The following is a 17,882-nucleotide window of genomic DNA, read 5'->3' on the forward strand; positions in this document are numbered from 1 at the left end:
AGGAAGTCTTGCATGTCTGGTTCAGAAATTAGTCCTATCAGCAGTTTTAGCTTGGGTTTTCAACTTGTTCCAGGGCATGTTCCCCAAAATCCAGTTTCTTTTAAAGTCTTTTGTGTAGAAGACTGTTTCTCTGTCCCAACCAGCACGTGGAAAAGGTTCATTTTAAATCATCTCTATGAAAATGGATTCATATTCTCTCTTTGACTGATATAGCTTTAATTTTAACAAGTACTTTTTTGTCTGCTTGTTTGCTTTTAGGCAGGACTCAAACATCACTAAAGGCTCCTCAGGACCAGCATGGGCAGACAGATAGAAGCCACACTAGTTGCAGCAAAGGTGTCAGGAAAAGTCAGCAAAAATCAAGTTTCAATGTCTTACATAGACTTGCTCTACAAGAATAGGTGCTGCTGCCTCTGTTGTCTTCCTTGGCTGGATGGTAGCAGGTGGTGATTCTCAGCCTGGAGCTTTGGATGAATTTATTGCACCAGGTCTTGCCACACCACATTCAGCTTTTTGCTCCAAGTGGCCTCTGCTCACCCCAGGCAAGTTCCACTGCAGCAATCAGCAGGGCTCAGCCCCAGTCACTGGGCAAGTGCCCCCTGGGTGGGTATGCCTCCACCTGGGACTGAAATGAGATCCGTACAGTTCTCATCAGCTTACTGAGTTTGGGAAAATGAAGATAACCTCCAGCTCTCATTGCCCTAACAGAGAGGGAACAAGCCATCACTGACATACAGCAGCACTTCCAGAGATGGGGCTGAGCTCAGATGCAAGGTAAATGCTTCAGCCCAAGCAAACAGGTATCTGTTGTGATGGGACAAGGATGTGGCAAAACTACCCCGTTTACCTTTCCTTCCCAGCTCTGGCAGAAAATGTCTCTCTGTCCTTTAGACACATTTACCTCCTGCTCAAAGACACTGTTCTCCTGGTGCAGTTGTCAGAACCTCATGGTAAGTCATGGCTATTGAATAAAATTCCAGAAGTTGCTCTAATGACTGATTAAACACCTATAACAGAATTCACTAGGTCAGTAGATTTGCTTTTATACATGATTCTTATCAACTGTAAGTCCTTCTCCTTTTGGTAGTAATTAGCAAGCCGAGATTAATCCTGTGCATCACACCTATTGGCAAATCCTGGAGTACTTTTAAACATACTCTACAGAGCACACACAGAATGGCCCCTGGATTAAAGTCCCTTGGCCGTCAGTCAAAAGTCACCCCCTCGGCAAACATGACGTGAGCTTGCAGAGCATGAAACATGATGAGTTTTGCCCATGAACTGGACTATTGCAGTAGGTATGTGTGCTTAGGTAGTCTGTGATGTTCAACATGACCCGGCAATGGGCACTTGCAGCCCAGAAAGCCAACTGTGACCTGGGCTACCTCAAGAGAAGTGGATGGGGACAGGGAATGGGACTGGAGAGATCCATACAGCTTTTCTCCTTCATTTTTCCATCACCTAACTCAGCAGTGAAATGGACTCGTGATGTTTCAGAAAGAGGATCCTAGACGATAAAGGACAGAAGAAAGGGAAGTGCTCTTCACTTGCAGTCTGGTCCCGGGAGGGTGGGGGTCTCAGGGAAACGAAGACAGACCTGCAGTTCTGAGAGAATGGGAGAAGTTGGGCGAATAGTGGTGTTTGTGATGACTTTCATCAGCTGCAATGGTGAGTAAATATTTCTATGGATAAGAACAAAAATCAGAGTATTAAGAGAGTAGGGAAAGTTTTTGAATTATATTGTCTTAATTTTTTTAAACTGGCAAGTGTGGAAAGTCTTTAGTTTATTGCATTACCAATAGCACCTGAGAATTCACAAGGATTTCCTTTGGTATTGGATACAGCGAGGTGCTTTTAAAAGTGGAGCAAACAGACCAGTATTGGGCAAGTCAGCTTCCCTGCCCCAAGTCAAGACCAGAACACAATTGTTTGGGACTCTTGGAGAGGACCCTCTCTGGTGTGCTTGCTTTCAAAACAGCCCTGGTGAAGCTGGAATATGCATTCTACTAAAATTTAATAACGCATTCCCATCATTATGCTTGCATGGCCCTGGGAAGAAGAAGAGCTGTAATTGTGAGACCAGATGCAGGCACATGAGATTCCCCTTTGTCTCTCCTATCTGCTGACTCCCTGGTTGCACCAGGAGAGCTTAGAAAGCAGCCTTGGCTTCAGTTCCTAAGCTTATGACTAAATATAACCTCTCTCAGGGCATGTATGACACCGGCAGCAGCAGAGGAAGGCTTTGGGAAACAGGAGAAAGGTGCTTTAACAAGTTGTATACAGAAGCACAGGATTGCTCCTGACATTTAGAAAAATGAGTTGAAGTACACTCCCCATTTCATCATAAAAAAACAGTTTTGTAGATTTCTGGGGTCTGCCTCACAAGTGACTGCTTGTGTGAACATAACCAGTGCCTTTTTGGGGAGGTGAAAGGTGAGAGGGATGAGGGGTGCGGGGAGAAGTGAGCCAAGTCCAATGAAATTCACTTGATTTGCTACTTATAAGAGGCACTTCCCAGAGGAGCTGTGGGATCCATGGGCAGATAGCTGAAAAGATTGCAAGAATGAGCAGAGAAAATCTGCCCCCTCTTCTCCTGTACCTACTTGAGTACTTGGCAGGGTGCTGATCCAGTCAGGAAGTTTTCCAAGGCTAAAGCAAAAGGATTAGCTTCAGTCCACCATTCCCATTCCAGGCCCAGTACTGCAGGGAATATCCCTAATTCCCATTCCAGGCCCAGTACTGCAGCAAATATCCCTAAATGCTCCTGCCTGCAAGGAGCCCCTCTGTACCAAGAAGGAATTGAGAACTGATAAGTGTCCAGAGAGAGACACAATAAAAACAGCCATGAGGTCAAGGCAGCCGTTCACTTCTCCGTGTTTGGCGCTGTGGGCTAGCTTAGTGGCTGTTGTGTCCAGCACATCTGAGACACAGCTGCAGACTGGCTTGCACCACCGGTGAGTCCCATCTGTCCTGAGGATGTTCCCCTCTTCTGCTGCATTCTGATTTCTTCCCTTCCACTGTTTTTCCCTTCAGCCCTTCTGGATCTGTCTGGTGTCCACCAGGTCAAGGGCACATGGATGGGATCCACCACTTTACCATGTACCTACATGCCTTCAGAAGGTTTCACAGAGCAAGCACTCAGTTGGAGTGTGGAGCGGGACTCTAGCACCTCTACCATCTTTCGGAGGGATGATTCTGGTGACCACATCTTCCTGTCTAACTTCCGAGATCGAGTCAGCATCCCAAAGCACAGCCCAGGGAATGTCTCACTCATAATTGAGAAGCTTGAAATGCCTGACAGTGGACACTACACTTGTAAAGTCATCTGGAGGTCTACAAATAACACCTTGATAACAAGGGAGGTTACCACTATAGTTAAAATTGTCAAAGGTAAATCCCACAACAAACCCCTGCTCTTGTGGAGTCAGTTATTCCTGATAGGAGAAGCAGTGTTGGTGGGAATAATCTTTCACACCAAACTGTCTTCCCCATCCAGGCTGGGGGTTGAGGCATCTGCCTTCTTTGATGTGTTAGTTAGCACTTCTCCACTCATGGAGCTGTAGAAATGGACTGGGTAAGGGGGTCAGTTCGTGTACAGCCCAATCTGGATCAACCGATGAGCCACTTGAACCCATGGTGCCTGAAATAACACCCAAGTCTGATTTGGGTTCCCTGCAGATAGCCAGCCACTGTCTTTCTGGTTCTTGTAGCAAGTGGGTGATGTATGAGCCAAGTTCGCTTTCTCCCCTTCCCAAGTGTCCTTGGTGTGTGCTAGAAATAACTGTCTTTCTGCAAGGGGATAGCCCCCCAACAGAGCAGGACTTTGTGATAGGGCTGCAGCAACAGCGGCACAGCTAGTGTAACCTGTTTTAAGAAACAGATGACCTGAGCTCAGCCTATGCAGGGAGGTGATGCGAGAATCACTTCATCCTGAGAAGGCACTGACGGCCAGAGCAAGAACTGCCGTGGTGGAGGGACCATCCCCACCACAGCCAGGGCAGCGTGACCTGGGCCTCTCTGCTTTGTCTTCCAGTGGCAGCCACCAAGCCCATCATCAGGGCTGGCGAGTTGGGGCTGACAGTCCCGGCCGGAGCCAGCACCAGCCTGACATGCGAGGCCAGCGGGTCCCCCCCCATCAGCTACCGCTGGTTCCGCAGCATCCCGGGCGGCAAAGTCCCACTCCAGAGCAGCGGGGCCGAGCTGGTGTGGGACAACCTGCAGCCCTCTGACAGCGGGATGTATTTCTGTGAGGCAGCAAACAGGGCTGGGGCCGGAGTGGCCCAACAGAGCGATGCTGTGGAGCTGACAGTGACAGGTGAGTGCCCAGAGCCACAGCACGGAAGAGAACTTCTGGGGCCCTTAAGCAGTGGAAAGGAACAGCGTCCTACTTCCCTGCCCTGAAAGAAGGAAATGTCAAGCACCTTTACTACTCCTTGTTGCTGGCTCCAGCTTGTGTCCTTCTTTATTTCCTGTATTTGATTTCCTCCTCCTCTTTGAGGAACTGCTCTTTCCTGATGCAAAAGAGGTTTTGTATTTCAAGCACTTCTTGATTCCTCTGTGGGTTTTTTGAAGTTCTCACTGGCTCTGTAATGCTGCCCACTGCAGTTCAGCAAATTTAGACAAGGAGTCAGGAGGAACAAGTGAGTGGGGGAACAATTCAGTGGGGGAACAAACTCCTCTCAGGCCAGCCAGGAAGTCACCACAGGAGAGAGGGAGCAAAAGATTCCTGTGAAAATCTGGATGAGTGCCAGCAGGACAAAGCCAAAGGGCTCCCAGGCTGTGCTGTAGCCAGGCATGATGCACCATGTCAGCCAGTACTGCCAGGAAACCCTGGACCAAGGGTTAGGGAGCAGGGACCCAAGTGCCACAGGCTGCTCCAGGCTGGTTGGCAGAACACACGAAGGATGACGGGTGAGTCTAGTGCTGGTAGAGCAGACCCTGATCTCCCAATATCCAGGTAAGCTCCTGACGGGGTTGTGATGCATCCACCATTCTCCATTAGCAGATCTGCTCCCGACAACACTGGTCTCCAGGATGGATACTGCTCCGGAAGGGCCTGTCCCAGACACAGGTGAGTGGAGTCTCATGCCAGAAAACAGATTTGCAAAGGCAAGTGTGGGCTGACAAACACCATCCCAGACCAGCTCAAAATCTGGCTGCTGTGGTTATGGCAGATCCAGCCGAAGGGAACAAACCCCTGCCATGCCAAACCCCGGGCACCGTCCAGGCAGGAGATGCCATTCTGGTTCCCACCCACAGGCGTGTTGAGGGGCGTTTGCTGCCTGGAGTTTGCTTGTGTTACTATTCAGAGACACCCCATCCCTGGAAGTATTCAAAGACAGGTTGGACGGGACTTGAAGCAACCTGGTCTAGTGGAAGGTGTTCTGCCCACGGTTGGGGGTGGACCCAGGTGGGCTTTAAGTTCTCTTCCAACCAAAACCATCCTGGGATTCTGTGACTCCACTAGGAAGTGACTGAACCCCAAAATGGCCAGGGCCCCACCTCTGGCGCCGCCGCAGGTTTTTTTCGGGTTTAAAGCCGGTCCGAAGCAGGCCCGGGCACTGCCAGCTCCCGGCGCTGCGGCGGGGGCTCGGCCCGTGTCCCCCCGGCCGCGGACACAGCGCTCTCCCCCGCAGGTGGAGCCCCCGCCCCGCTGCTCTACGGGCCGGCGCTGGGCGGGGCCGCGCTGGCCGCGCTCGGGGCGGTGGCGATGGCGCTGCGCTGGAGGCGGCGCAGGAAGGAGGGTGAGCAGCGGGAAACACACCCGGGGCACGGGCGGCGGGAGGATCGGCCCCGGACCGAAGGGGCGGGCGGTGGGGGTCAGCCCCGGCCCGAGGGAATGGGCGGGAGGCGGGATCGGCCCCGGACCGAGGGAACGGGCGGGTAGTCAGGACGGCCCCATTGCCCCCACTCCCAGCTTGTCCCTTACAGGGAGAGAGAGGCCTGTGGGAGAGTTATTCCTGAATGTGGGAACACCTGGAAGCCAAGTCGATGCACATCTTGGATCCTTTTTTTTTTTTTCCAGATCCTCTCTATGAAGTTTCTTTGTGAGTGTAATTGCCTACCTGGCACATTAAGACTAAGGACATTGTACTGGTGTCTGCTCCCGAAAAGCCTCTCGACTCAGTGAAAACCCAGGGAGGAGGGAGGATCTGAACATCTTAGCAGTTTAGTTAGCAGCAGGAGGGCATTAACACTTGAGCACAGGAGATAGCCAGACTCTTTAACGTGGTAGAAAAACAGGATACTCTGGGTCCTTTGCTCTGCTTATCTCATGCCATAGGAAAACTGTTCTCTTTAGGAAATTTCCACTATTATTTAACAAAGCAAAGGACAAGAGTTCTCCTCTCTTCCCTAGAGATAAGTTTCCTCTGTACATGCCTTTCTCCCTAAGAAATATGTCTCAGTGCTTGCCCAAGTATTACTTTGTGCAGTTCCTATTTGCTTATGATTATATGAACCTTCTGCCCTGTCCTCATCTCAACCTTCTAACCCTTCATACCGCTTTCCTACTCAGAGGCACACCCTAGCCATCCATAGCCATTTTTCCCAGTTACTCTTGGTATTACTTTCCAAAGGCTAGAGTGTCTGCTAGTAACTTTAGAATATAACATGATAATGCCATGAGAATTTGTAGTACCAGGGTTAACTATTCAGTGCTTCTTTTTGTGTATGTAATTCTTTTAACATCACTTTCTAGTGTCTTTCAGAGCCTCACAGGGCCTCTCTAGAGTACTATGAATTTTGCTGTTCTGCATATTATGTGGTAGATCTTGTCTCTGACTAACATGTAGATGAAGTGCCTGCTGTCTGCTTTAGTCGTCCCACTCACTCGTGTCTGTCCTGTCCCAGCCACAGCACTGCAGGTGTCACGGCGCTGGAGGCTGAGGTGGAAGTCCCTGTTAAGTGTCTTCACAAGGAGACATGTAATGCTGAAGCATCCAATGATACTTTCACCGTGAAAGACAGGAAGAGTCCTGAGTATGAGAACCTTGTGACTGCAATGGAATCAGAATATGAAACAGAGGGAATTTAGCAGAGTACTAGCTCTTCTGCATGAGCAGCCATGATACCAGATAGTGAACTTAACAGGAGGAAACCCTTCCTTCTGTTTGTCTTCTACTTTGATAAATGTTTCACTGCTTGCTTTAACCCAGAGGAACTGCATAATCTTCTTGGACTTTGGGAAACGAGGCCTTGCCTGCTGGAGCAGAAACTCTCAGCTGAGCATTTGTCTACTCACTTCTACAGAGTGAGTAATTTCTGAGCAGCCTGAAGGACTGAGGTCAGGAAGAGAGGATCTGAGGGACTTGGAACTTGAACGTCTTTAGCCTGCAAATCCATGAGTAGCTGGGTGCAATGCTGGCAGCCAGTAACATCAGCAAGGGGTACTTTTCAGTGCATGTTCCTGTTAGGACATGCCAGGCTGCAAAGAACCAGGGATTGTGCTGTAAATGGACATCTTCTGGCTTTCGTAGTTCAGAAATACTGGTTTGTCCGTCCTGCTTGTCCATGAGTCTTTTTTTGTTAGAGCATAATAAAGGGACCAAAGAGGGGGAGTTGATGTCCCAGGAATGTCCCAGGAATTTTGCTATCAGACTGGAGCTCAGTGCACAGAGGGAGAGGGAATGAGTCTCCAAACTGCCACCATTGGTTTTCTCCTGGAAAACCAGAACTGATGTTGAACGAAATGGTGGCATTTAGTTTTTACAGTGTGGGGGCCAGAGGCATAACAAAATAGAAATCTGAAGCGTTTGAATAATGATTAAGGGATCTCTCTAGATTTAACAGGCTGACACTGATTTACTCTGTGGGACACAAGTCAGTCTGTGTGATTATTACTGCTGACCTATGTTACAGGGATGCTGTGGGTGCTTATGATTGTAAAATGCTGCTCCTCCCTTTAGCTGCAGCACATTCCCTACACTACGTTGTCACTTAGCAGCCTGGTTTACCTCTTCATTGTTAATCATTTGTACCTTGCCTGTACTAAGATGCTGCTGGCAGAGGTCTGTCCTCCCTGTCTGTCCCTTCATCCAGCATCCTTCTGTCCTCCAGGCTTGTCAGGGAGGGGGGATGCCACCTGTCCTTAACAAAGCAAATGTATAAGAAGAGTGACTGGCTTTTATTAAATCAGTGGATGCAGCAGGGGGAGCACAGGGAAGCAGCTGAGCTCAGGTCATGCACACCCTCCTGCTTGTTTGTGTGAGGCTGCTGCACTCCCATGAGGCAAGCAGGAGCCAGCCTGTCCCTGTTGGACCACAGCAGCACCAGGCGCCCTCCATGTACTGGTTCCTTTGCTCACGTGTGGGTGCTGCTCTCTCAGACCCACCAGCTCCCCTGCCGCAGCTGGACAGGAGGAGAGCTGAGCCCTTAGTGAGGGTAAGCAGTGTGGGGACCATTTGGAATGCATGTGGGTCTCTAGAGGATGCTTTGCCCCTGGGCTGAGGTAAGTCACCCCTCGCAGGGTGTGTTTGCTGTGGCCTCATGTACACCCCCACAAGCAGGTCCTGGAGACCCTGCGCTGGAGAAACTGCTGGCATCAGCGATTCAGGGGTGGTGTGGAACAGAGGAACGAGGGGAATGGGAAGCTACAGCCACACTCATGCAGGGCAGAAGCATGTGGTGCAAAGTGAACGCTGTGTGGAAAGGGAACTGAAACTTCCCAGCTTCCCCATGCTCACCTCAGTGTATCCAGGCCCAAAACACATGATATAGCACTCTCTCCACCCACCAAGTGCCATCCTCATTAACTTTCAATTAGCCTGGTGTTTTGTGCAAATTTTCTTGCTGTTATAAACTCTGAGCTCCGGGTTCACTCACTGACATGGTTTTTCCCACTTGTGATTCTCCCAGCACTGATCTGCCCTGAGGAGGTCTGGACACCTTCCTCAGAAGACCCAAAACCTGAGAGAAGCTGCAGAGGAAGAACGCAACAGGAGTTAAGAAAAAGGGAGCAGATGCTCCAGTTGGAGCAGTCCCCCATGTACTCCATGTTGTCACTGCCTCCAGTTTGGGCAGCAAAAGGGTTTTGGTCACAAGCAGCAGAACAGCAGAAACACAAAAATCTGTCTCCAGTGCTGAGGTGGTTGTTTTTCCCTGTGCAGCAAGAGTGTGATTATTTTTTAATTTATATTTTTTGCATGTTTGGTAGTAAAACCTGTTGGAAACAGAGCATTTTTCTTCTGGAAGTCACAGAGGATTTTGCTATATTGCATCACCATCAAATCGGAGAACTTCTCCTTCCCTTGCACTGGTCACTCACCCAGTGATGTGACTCATCTGCTGAGTCCCAGCGCTGCTCCAGCACAGAAGGAAAACCTCAGCTTCTGCTCTGAAACGACACTGCTTCCAAAGAACACACTATCTTAAGTGGCCAGCGCAGTGTCATGAGACTCAACAGTTCCCCTTGCCTCAGAGCAACTGCAGTGCCCGTCACATGGAGGCTTTTACACCTGCTGGGTTTGCCCCCTACTTCAGAGCAGGGACATGAGACATGAATTCCCAGAGAAATTTGTCCCACTCTAATTTGGTGTTTGTTCTTGTAAGAGAGGAAAAGGTTAACTTTCTTACCCCTCCCTCCAGTCATCTAGAAGGAACTAGGGGGTGGAGGGGAGAGTTACCAAAAAAGCAGAGGGACAAATTCTACAGAAAGCAAAAACTGGAAATGCACCATAAAACAAGAATGAAGGACATAAATGAACACTTGGCCACCTGTGATGCAGAGGAGGTTAGGTCTGTTGAAACCTTGAGATCTGGGAGATGGCAGGGTTGGGGCTGACAGAGTTGTCTGCTACGTTAAGGATCCACAAAGCCAAGCCTGAAATCATAGACCTTGTTCTCTTTTGAAGCTGACCTCAGTGATAAAGATCAGGGTGATGCCTGTGAGTCATGAGTAGAGTAAGTGCTGGAGAAACACCATGGGAGTGTCAGTCATAAGGAGTGGGACTGTGTCCAGAAGTGCACAAGCTATTCAAAAAGCAAAACACAATTTGCTTAGGCAATGATACAAATTCATGGGGCCCAGCTTCATATGAACTCCAGCTTCTTCAAAATATTTACTAAGAAATAGTTGAAACAAAAAGCCCAAAAAGCTTAGTATTCAAGTTTATTAGTATTCTCAAATATTGCACATTTTGCTGGTGGTACTGTGCTAAAACAAGTCAGTAGGGTCTAGGGAATTTTTATTCATTTCTGAGTTTTCCATGTCAAAGGCTTTCAGAGAGTTTGATTTGTCAAACTGGGCTGGATGCTGCCCCCACTCTGACATATCTGAAGCTGCAGATCTGATATACCACAAGCCAGTCATTAAAAATGCTTACCAATTGTGACATCTTCAAGCAGGAAGATTTAGAGGGAATTACTTTCATTAAATAGCAGAAACAGGCAACCCTGCTGCAAGGGCTGACTAGGAATGACCATCCAAAGACAGAGAGTCTTCTCCAAACAGCAAGGCTGCCGGGAGAAGCAATGGACTTCATGGTCTAATTTAAAACAGATTGAGCAAACATGCATTTTTCACTGGCTAATGGACCAGAGATAAGTTAATCAGCAGCCTCATTAGTTTGTACTCTGAATGAAAAAAAGATTCCTACATGTGCAAAGAAAAGATTTTGTATTATGGATAATACTGCCCTTACCCATGATGTTGTGATTATGGTTGCCAGAATCCTGATTAACTGACCAGGATGATTAATTAGCAGCTGGCTAGTTAATGCTGTATAGAAAAGCAGAGCATTGTCTTTGGATGCAAAGAACAAGGACCCTGGGCCCAATTCTTTGCCTTCACAGTGCAGAGGAGCTGCACCAGCAGCACTGCTGCTCAGATGTACTGTTGGGAGGGATACCCCGGTAGACACTTCCAAAACGGGTTGAAGGGAAACGTGGCAGCACAGGATCAGTCAGGTGTTCTGTAACAGTGGCACAGGCCATTCAGTACCTCGGTGGGTTTCTGAAGAGGCGCAGAGCCTGGAGAGGAAGACTCGTGCCAGAGCAGGAGGGAGGGGCTGGACCCTTGGCGTGCACCGTGTTGCTCAGCAATGCCTCACTTGGGGTATTTGACAAACTGACACTCTGCACACTGAGTGTCGGACTCAGCTTGTCAAATACACGCAGTGCCACACTGCAGCTCCCAGGGGGTCACAGTGTCTTCACTGGATGCCAAACTGGGGTCACAGAGAAAGAAAAGAAGCACAAGAAGAGCTGATGTTAACTTCAGAGGCTTTTTCCAGTTAGCAAAAAAACATCATTAACCCTCTCATATTTCCCCCTCCTATACTCTTCTTTTAGTGAGAAAGAACCACACCAGCAGACACTGCCTTCTGCTGAGGAAAATATCCACTACGTTAATTCAAAGGTCTGAAAAAGGGGTACAGATCTGTCCCTGGGCATGCACAGAGGGTTTCATCGCTGACTCTGTTGGAGGACTTCTCCATTTGGCAGAATACTGTAAGGATTTTGATGCTAAAAGAAAACCAAGGTCCACACAGGGAAACAATAAACTTCTTTGGGAGTGAGGGGAAGCTTTCTCTTCTGTTGACTAACTATGCCCCTTCTGCTTCATTTCCAGCAGACAGAAGAAGCCTCTCCTGCAATAAGTGGAGCTTTCCACCCCTATACACTGGCAGAATCCAGCCTTTAAGGGTGAACATCACATCCCACACACACCCCCCTCTTGAACAAAGACCATAGATGCTGTTGTTCCCTTGTTCTTTTAACAAGAGTGTGCAGGAAATGCAGAAATGCACTTAAAGAAAAATAAATAAAAAACATACACAAGAGTAGTGCACGGTATATACTGTGCTCTGTCCTTCTCAGATGTTGACTCTTCAGAATTTCAATCTAAGAACAGATTTTAAATTCTGATACAACTCTCTCAGAGAAAGTCATCCTGGCTCCTAAGCCACACACCCTTTCTGCACAACACTGTTTATGTTCTTCATACTCTTCATGGACATGCCCAGATGTAGCTGTTTAAGCAAGATGTTTTTAGCCTCCTTACCAGTCCCCAGATTTTAGTTTCACATGACCGGCAGCACCAGTTTGTGAGAATAGTCACACTATTTTCAGTATCAAAATAAAAACTAAAATGTTAATAATTATATTTCTGAAGGTAGATCATTAAAGACACAAAAGTAGAATTGGATTAAGTATATTAACAGCATCATACAGTGGGAAATTCATCAACCATTTCTATCTCTAGCTTCTCTGATTCTATTTTACACAGATGACCATCTAAGATCACACACAGAAACGTACCTGGAAAGGTAAAGATTTTTTTCAGGTGAAAGCAAAAAATAAAAAACAGAAACATCAAATGCATATTCTCCAAACCCAGAAGAGAGTGGAATAAGGTTTAAGAGCAAGGTAACAGCTACAGCTTTAAAGATAAAATCAGTTTCTAACCTGGGTCACTACCCAGGCTTTGCAATTCTTGCATTCCCCCTGTCTCCACCTTCACCCTGGGTGGGATGTAGATAGTGACCAGTTCTTTGTTCTGGCTCCTCCTTCCAAATGGAATTCAGCCACGATAGATAAAAGTATATTGTAACGGATAAAAGGAGGATGTGCATTTCATGAACATAAGAAAACAGTGTTAATAACCTGATTTAAAATCAGCCTACCAGAGTACAAGTGACCCTGTCATCCCCAAAAGGACTCTCAGCCATACCCAAGTGTGGGGAGGCCGCCCAAGAAAGACTGAGCAGGCTCTTCAGCAGGTATCAGTGACCTGACTAGCCTCAGCTACAGTTCTGATGTCTAATAGGGGCAGATCTGGCCTTGGAGGGGGAAGAAGAAAAGAAGACAGCACTGCTTCTGCAATTGCAGCTTAAAATAATCCCCAGTTGTGGCCTTCTGAAGGGAAAAGCAGCCACTTGAAATGCTGCTATGAGGGACAGATAAGGGCAGGGGACACAGTGGAGATAATTCTATCAGCAGATGGGAATGGAACTTGCTACTCTACCCGTAGAGATCATATCTGATCTGAATGAATTTGTCATTGTAGAGCTTCTGGTTTCAAGCTGAAGTGGGTATTTCTAAGTAAAAGCTCAGTGTTATAAACCTGAACAATCTACAGTATACTCTGAGGGGAAAACAGAAAGAGTTTTTCTTCCTCCATTCTTCAGTCAGTCCCTTACCGAAGTCAGAAAAAGTCCCCTCCAGGCTTCACATTTTCACTCAGGGCTGTCAGACTGCTCTGCAACTTGTGATGAAAATAAATGAAAAGTAAAATTATTGGATAGATTCAATGCTAAACCTAGTAACAGCATGCATCAAAGTGTGGCTGTGTGGTTTTCACATGCTGAGTAACAGAGCCCAGCATGCAGGCTGCAGCCATTTCAAGGCGTACATTTATTATACAGGATTTGAACTGGAATCAAGCTCATCTCCATTTTCCACTTGGTGAAACCCAAATCACAGCCTGAATTGAAAGCAAGAATCCCCATGGATCTGTGGGCAACAGGATCTGCTGAATCCCATGTCAGCTGAAACCTCGGGATGTGCTTCTCCTAGGAGCTGGAAGCCTTCATCGTAACAGAGTCGAACAGTGCTTTGCTCATGGCAGGCTTCCACTGTGTGCTCTCCTGCTCCATATAGGAACTTCCTATGCCCCCAGCCCTGCAGTAGACACTGCAGGGAGCTTTGCTAGAGACATGTTGGAATATTTGGCTCAGTAAGGTCAATCTCATCTATTTGCTCCAAAAAGTGAAAAACATAATTCAGCACTTTTCCTCTCAGAGAAATATGCCCCCTTCTAACAAATAAACATGCACTTTGATAACTCGTACCTTGACAACTACCCCAGCCCTCCTGCTGCTGGTGGCTGCCCTGGCACCACTGATCCCTTGGAGTCGCTGGTGAGCTCCCCTGGCTCCAGTGATCCCTGAGCATCACTGGTGGCTCCCCCAGCACCACTGATCCCCAATTGCACAGCCCTGCACCCAGATCCCAGAGCAGCCAAGTGCTCCCTCCCCTCTGCCCTGCACCACAAGGAATGCCAACACCATGCAAGTGCCCTCACTCGGCGTGGTCTCCAGAGGCAGATGGTTCCCATTTGCAGAGCTATCCACCTCCCTCCCCAGTTCTGCGGAAGTTTTCCTGAAGTGTCCAGGAGCAAACCGTCCCCTCGGGAGGGCCGGGAAACAGACCAGCCCTGCTTGGCACTCCTCTGGGAGGAGCTGGACCCACCCCAGAAGCAGACAAGCTCATGAGGCTTGGGACTTTCCAAGGACAGATCCAGACTCCAGGCCTCAGCTGCTGTCAGGAGCAGAGACACTGGCTGTGGTCCCAGCTGCCCTGCATTGGGAGCACAGAGCCCATTGCACACCCAAGGGGTTGCTGTTCCAACAGCCAGCGAACACGTCAGCGAAAGGCCTCTGGGTTTTAGGGACCTTTGTGGGAATGTCTTGCAAGGCCAGGAATCAGAAACATTGCAACCAGCACTTCACGACTCACACCAAAGGCCCCAGGAAGGGCCTGATAAACCCCACTACCAGGGGCCACCAACTGCACACGCTGCAACAGCCCCTCCACTCACCTGAGCCCTGTGGCCCCCCGCCTGAGCACCCTGGACTCTGCCCCCATGGCTGCTCCTGCCACAGACACCCAAGGAGGGGAAGAGGGGTGTGTGGTAAACATTCATCTGCTGTACTGGAGCCATTGGAACAGTGAGAAATGGAGCTAAAGAGCATGCTTGCACCTGGCTGGAACAGGATCTCTCCCTGGTTACACCCACCTCCATCCCACACCTTCCTCTGTTCTTTGTGCACTGCCTCATCTATGACTAATTTAGATCAAAATCTCCCACTGCCAGCAGCTCACAGGCAGCATGCATGGAGGGAGGGGAACACACACACATGCAACCTGGTACCCAGTAGAGCTACATATCACTGCTAATAGTAATTCATCCTCATCAAGGAATTGCAGTCCAGAGCACAGTGCTCCCTGGCTGGGACCAGTGGCATTCCATCCCTGAGCCTACCCTACCCAAAGTGCACCCAGTCAAACACCACTGCATCCCTGAAAGGAGGCACCAAAAAGCTCTTCTGGCTCAGGTAGGTGCATGCCCAGCATGCCTCCCATGAAGGGAGGCAGCCCAACCTGAGTGGGATTCAGACCCCCTGAAGCTCAAGGTGTAGCATGGAGTGGCAGTGAAGCTTTCTGCATTGCCAGGAAAATGGACACCCCGCGGGTTTCTGTGTCCCAACACCCATGGTCCTTAGGGACCTCCTGACAGAGAAACAGGAGGTCACCCCTGAAGGACAGATCCTCCCCTGTCCCCAGCCACCCCTTCTGTGGACAGGACAAGGAGCTGGCACCTACCATAGTGGGCCATCCTGACCCTCAGTGGGCAGGCACCGGGGGTCGTGCAGGAGCGCAGTGGGGACACAGCCCAGGCACACAGCTCGGTTTTGAAGGGGCTGCTCCTCCTTCAAGAGGAAGCTGCAAATGGGGAAGATAAGGCTGAGGTTAGATAACAGGAAATGTCTGGATGTGAGTGACAACACATCCAGGTTGTGAAAGCAGCCCTCTCCATCCTGCTGTGGGGCACGAGGCTCACAGAGGAGCTGGGTGGGACATGGCTGCAGGAGGGCGAGCACCTCAGCCTTTGCCCTGTGCAGCCACGACGCCTCAGCGGGCCGGGCACGGAGGGCCAGCAGCCACCCCAGCCAGTGACAGCACAGGGCAGGTCACTGGGGAAGCTGTGAGGAGCCATACCAGCTGTCCCAAGTCCGACCACCTCAGGCCACCCATCCCACAGTGGTCAGGCCCTGCTGCCCCAGCTGCTGAGGAGCCATGCGGAGGGATGGGAAAGCAGGAATGGCCAGAAGGGCTCTGTCAGGAGACAGGCTCTTGCCTATGCTGTGCACAGAGGAGTGAATCTCTTACTCTTCTGTCTGAGGGGCAGGGAAGCAGGGCTCTGTGTGCAAGGATGGGATGATGCCCCAGCCATTGCAGACAGTTTTTGCTCCAAAAGCTTCCCTGCAAGGCTCACCTCCCTTTTAAAGTCACAGGTGCAAATGGTCATGCCTCTGTTCCGTGGCACGTGCATGGACAGAGAGGCTTTGATTTCCCAGTCCCTGACCAAGGAGGCATCACTGGTCCCGTGCCCCTGCCAGTTCTTCCACACACCCACTGGCCAAGGTCCCCATCCCTGTCTCTGGAGTAGCTTGGCATCCAGAGTGCCTGCACAGAAAAGTAAACACAGTGTTCAGTTTAGAGTTGTAACCAAAGCAAGTCCCACTGTTTGTTCCCTCCTGTCTCCCCCTGGACAGCCCACAGTATGAGGCATTCTCAAGTAGCACCCAGCATCTCAGCGTTGTTTCCATCCAGCCTGGCTGGGAGCCCAACTGGCCAGCACAGCTCTGGGAACAGAGGCAAGCAAGCTGCCTGTGCCAGGCCAGCAGCACAGCTGGCCATGCAAGAGCCGAACTGAGTCAAGCAAACACAGGAATTTTAGAGAGACATTTCTCATCTCTCTAGGCCAGTACGTTACACAGTATATTTTGTAAGGCCAGGACTCATTAAAAATATATCACTGCACTATCCTAAGCCATCAGATGATCGCCATCAGCTAGCCATGCAGTGTGACAGGCACTTGTGAATACTTCTTGTAGGATTGGTTTTTCCACTCCCAACACTCAGCTGCTGCCCTTCCTTTCCAGCTTTACCTCCCCACTGCTGTCTGGCTCTGCAGCCAAAACTCATGGAGAACCCCAAGTGCTGACAGCTGGGGCCTGCCCCAGTCCAGCAACTTTCAGTTACGTTATCAGCATGCCAGGGCTGCAACCACAGACTTTATGATCCTGCAGCTCTGTCCAAACACCCAATCTGGAAAATATTTACTTATTTCTCCAAGTAACTGTGCCCACTGAGCTCTCTCGGAGCACTCACAAGGTGCTCCCAAGCCTGCATGCAGACACAGTGAGATCAGCCATCCTGCTAACAGTCAAACCCATCTCCGGTGCCTGAGAGAGAGTTAGATAATGAGGAATACAATTATTATCCAGTTCCTCTTTCATGTGCCCATGTTTTAAAATATACAATAAAAGAGGAATAGAAAGGTCTGGATGGTTTTGCTTTTTTTTACTTTGTTTTTTATTGGAGGAAAGAAATAGGTCTGTTCTTGTAGTCTGTATTTTTTTATGTATTCCATCACAAAAGCTTCAGTCCATGAAGGCTTTCTAGCCAGCATGCCACCAGAAACCTGAGACTCATCAGCTGGGGCAGTGGGAGATCAAGTGTCCTCCCCAGCCAGGACACTCCACTGTGCCCACACCCAACCGTGGCCCAGTCCTGTGGGCCCATAGTGATGTCCAAGGTGGATGTTTCACAGTGAAGGTGATTTTTTCTCCACTTTGCAGATGTCACCACATTGCCCCACTCTGTGCAACAGCCTTGAAATCACACTCCACTTTTCCTAATGAAGCAAGTGTTTTTAGCACTTGCAGGACACAGCTCTGTAACTTGCTCTGGTAAGAGGAAGAAGGGAGGTAGAGAAGCTGTAGGGGTCACAGACTGCAATCAAATACTGTGTCAGAGGCTTCTGTGTACTGTTTCCCAAACCATGAAATTTTCTTGGAAAATAATTTGAAAATACTGGCTAAAATGAGTCACATAGTCCATTTGATTAACATGCATCAAATTCTCTCATACTGTAGTTTCAAAATCTTGTACTTATTACTTCCCATGAAGTAAGGCACAAAGGATTAACAGGTTTGTACTGAACACAGAAAAACTGCTGCTCTGTGCAGATTAATCTGCACAGACGTGGAACAAAGAAGGGCATGGAACTGTTAGAGCAAGACCAGAGCAGGGCTACAAAGTTGGTAAGAGAACTGGAGCACCTCCCCTACAAAGACAGGCTGAGAAAGTTGGGG

The 17,882-nt window shown here is 49.1% G+C and overlaps 1 protein-coding gene across 1 annotated transcript; it reads left to right on the plus strand.

The window, feature by feature from the left end:
* The first annotated feature begins 1,365 nt into the window (after positions 1-1,365).
* Positions 1,366-8,112, plus strand: LOC126637308 (V-set and immunoglobulin domain-containing protein 4-like). The gene is made up of 7 exons (XM_050310474.1): positions 1,366-1,668; positions 3,034-3,390; positions 4,034-4,315; positions 5,003-5,071; positions 5,637-5,744; positions 6,026-6,047; positions 6,853-8,112. Exons 1-7 carry the CDS (start codon positions 1,614-1,616, stop codon positions 7,034-7,036), a joined length of 1,077 nt encoding a protein of 358 aa, XP_050166431.1. The 5' UTR covers positions 1,366-1,613; the 3' UTR covers positions 7,037-8,112.
* Positions 8,113-17,882: the final 9,770 nt, after the last annotated feature.

This window comes from Myiozetetes cayanensis, unplaced genomic scaffold (genome assembly GCF_022539395.1).
Source record: "Myiozetetes cayanensis isolate MyiCay16 unplaced genomic scaffold, myiCay2020 scf15, whole genome shotgun sequence".
Lineage (NCBI taxonomy): Eukaryota > Metazoa > Chordata > Aves > Passeriformes > Tyrannidae > Myiozetetes > Myiozetetes cayanensis.

What these genes read in the sequence shown, in the direction of transcription:
- LOC126637308 (XM_050310474.1), top strand. Translation starts at nt 1,614, where the DNA reads ATGGGAGAAGTTGGGCGAATAGTGGTGTTTGTGATGACTTTCATCAGC. An exon ending in TATAGTTAAAATTGTCAAAG is followed by an intron (nt 3,391 to 4,033) that starts GTAAATCCCACA and finishes TTTGTCTTCCAG; the next exon opens with TGGCAGCCACCAAGCCCATC. An exon ending in TGTGGAGCTGACAGTGACAG is followed by an intron (nt 4,316 to 5,002) that starts GTGAGTGCCCAG and finishes ATTCTCCATTAG; the next exon opens with CAGATCTGCTCCCGACAACA.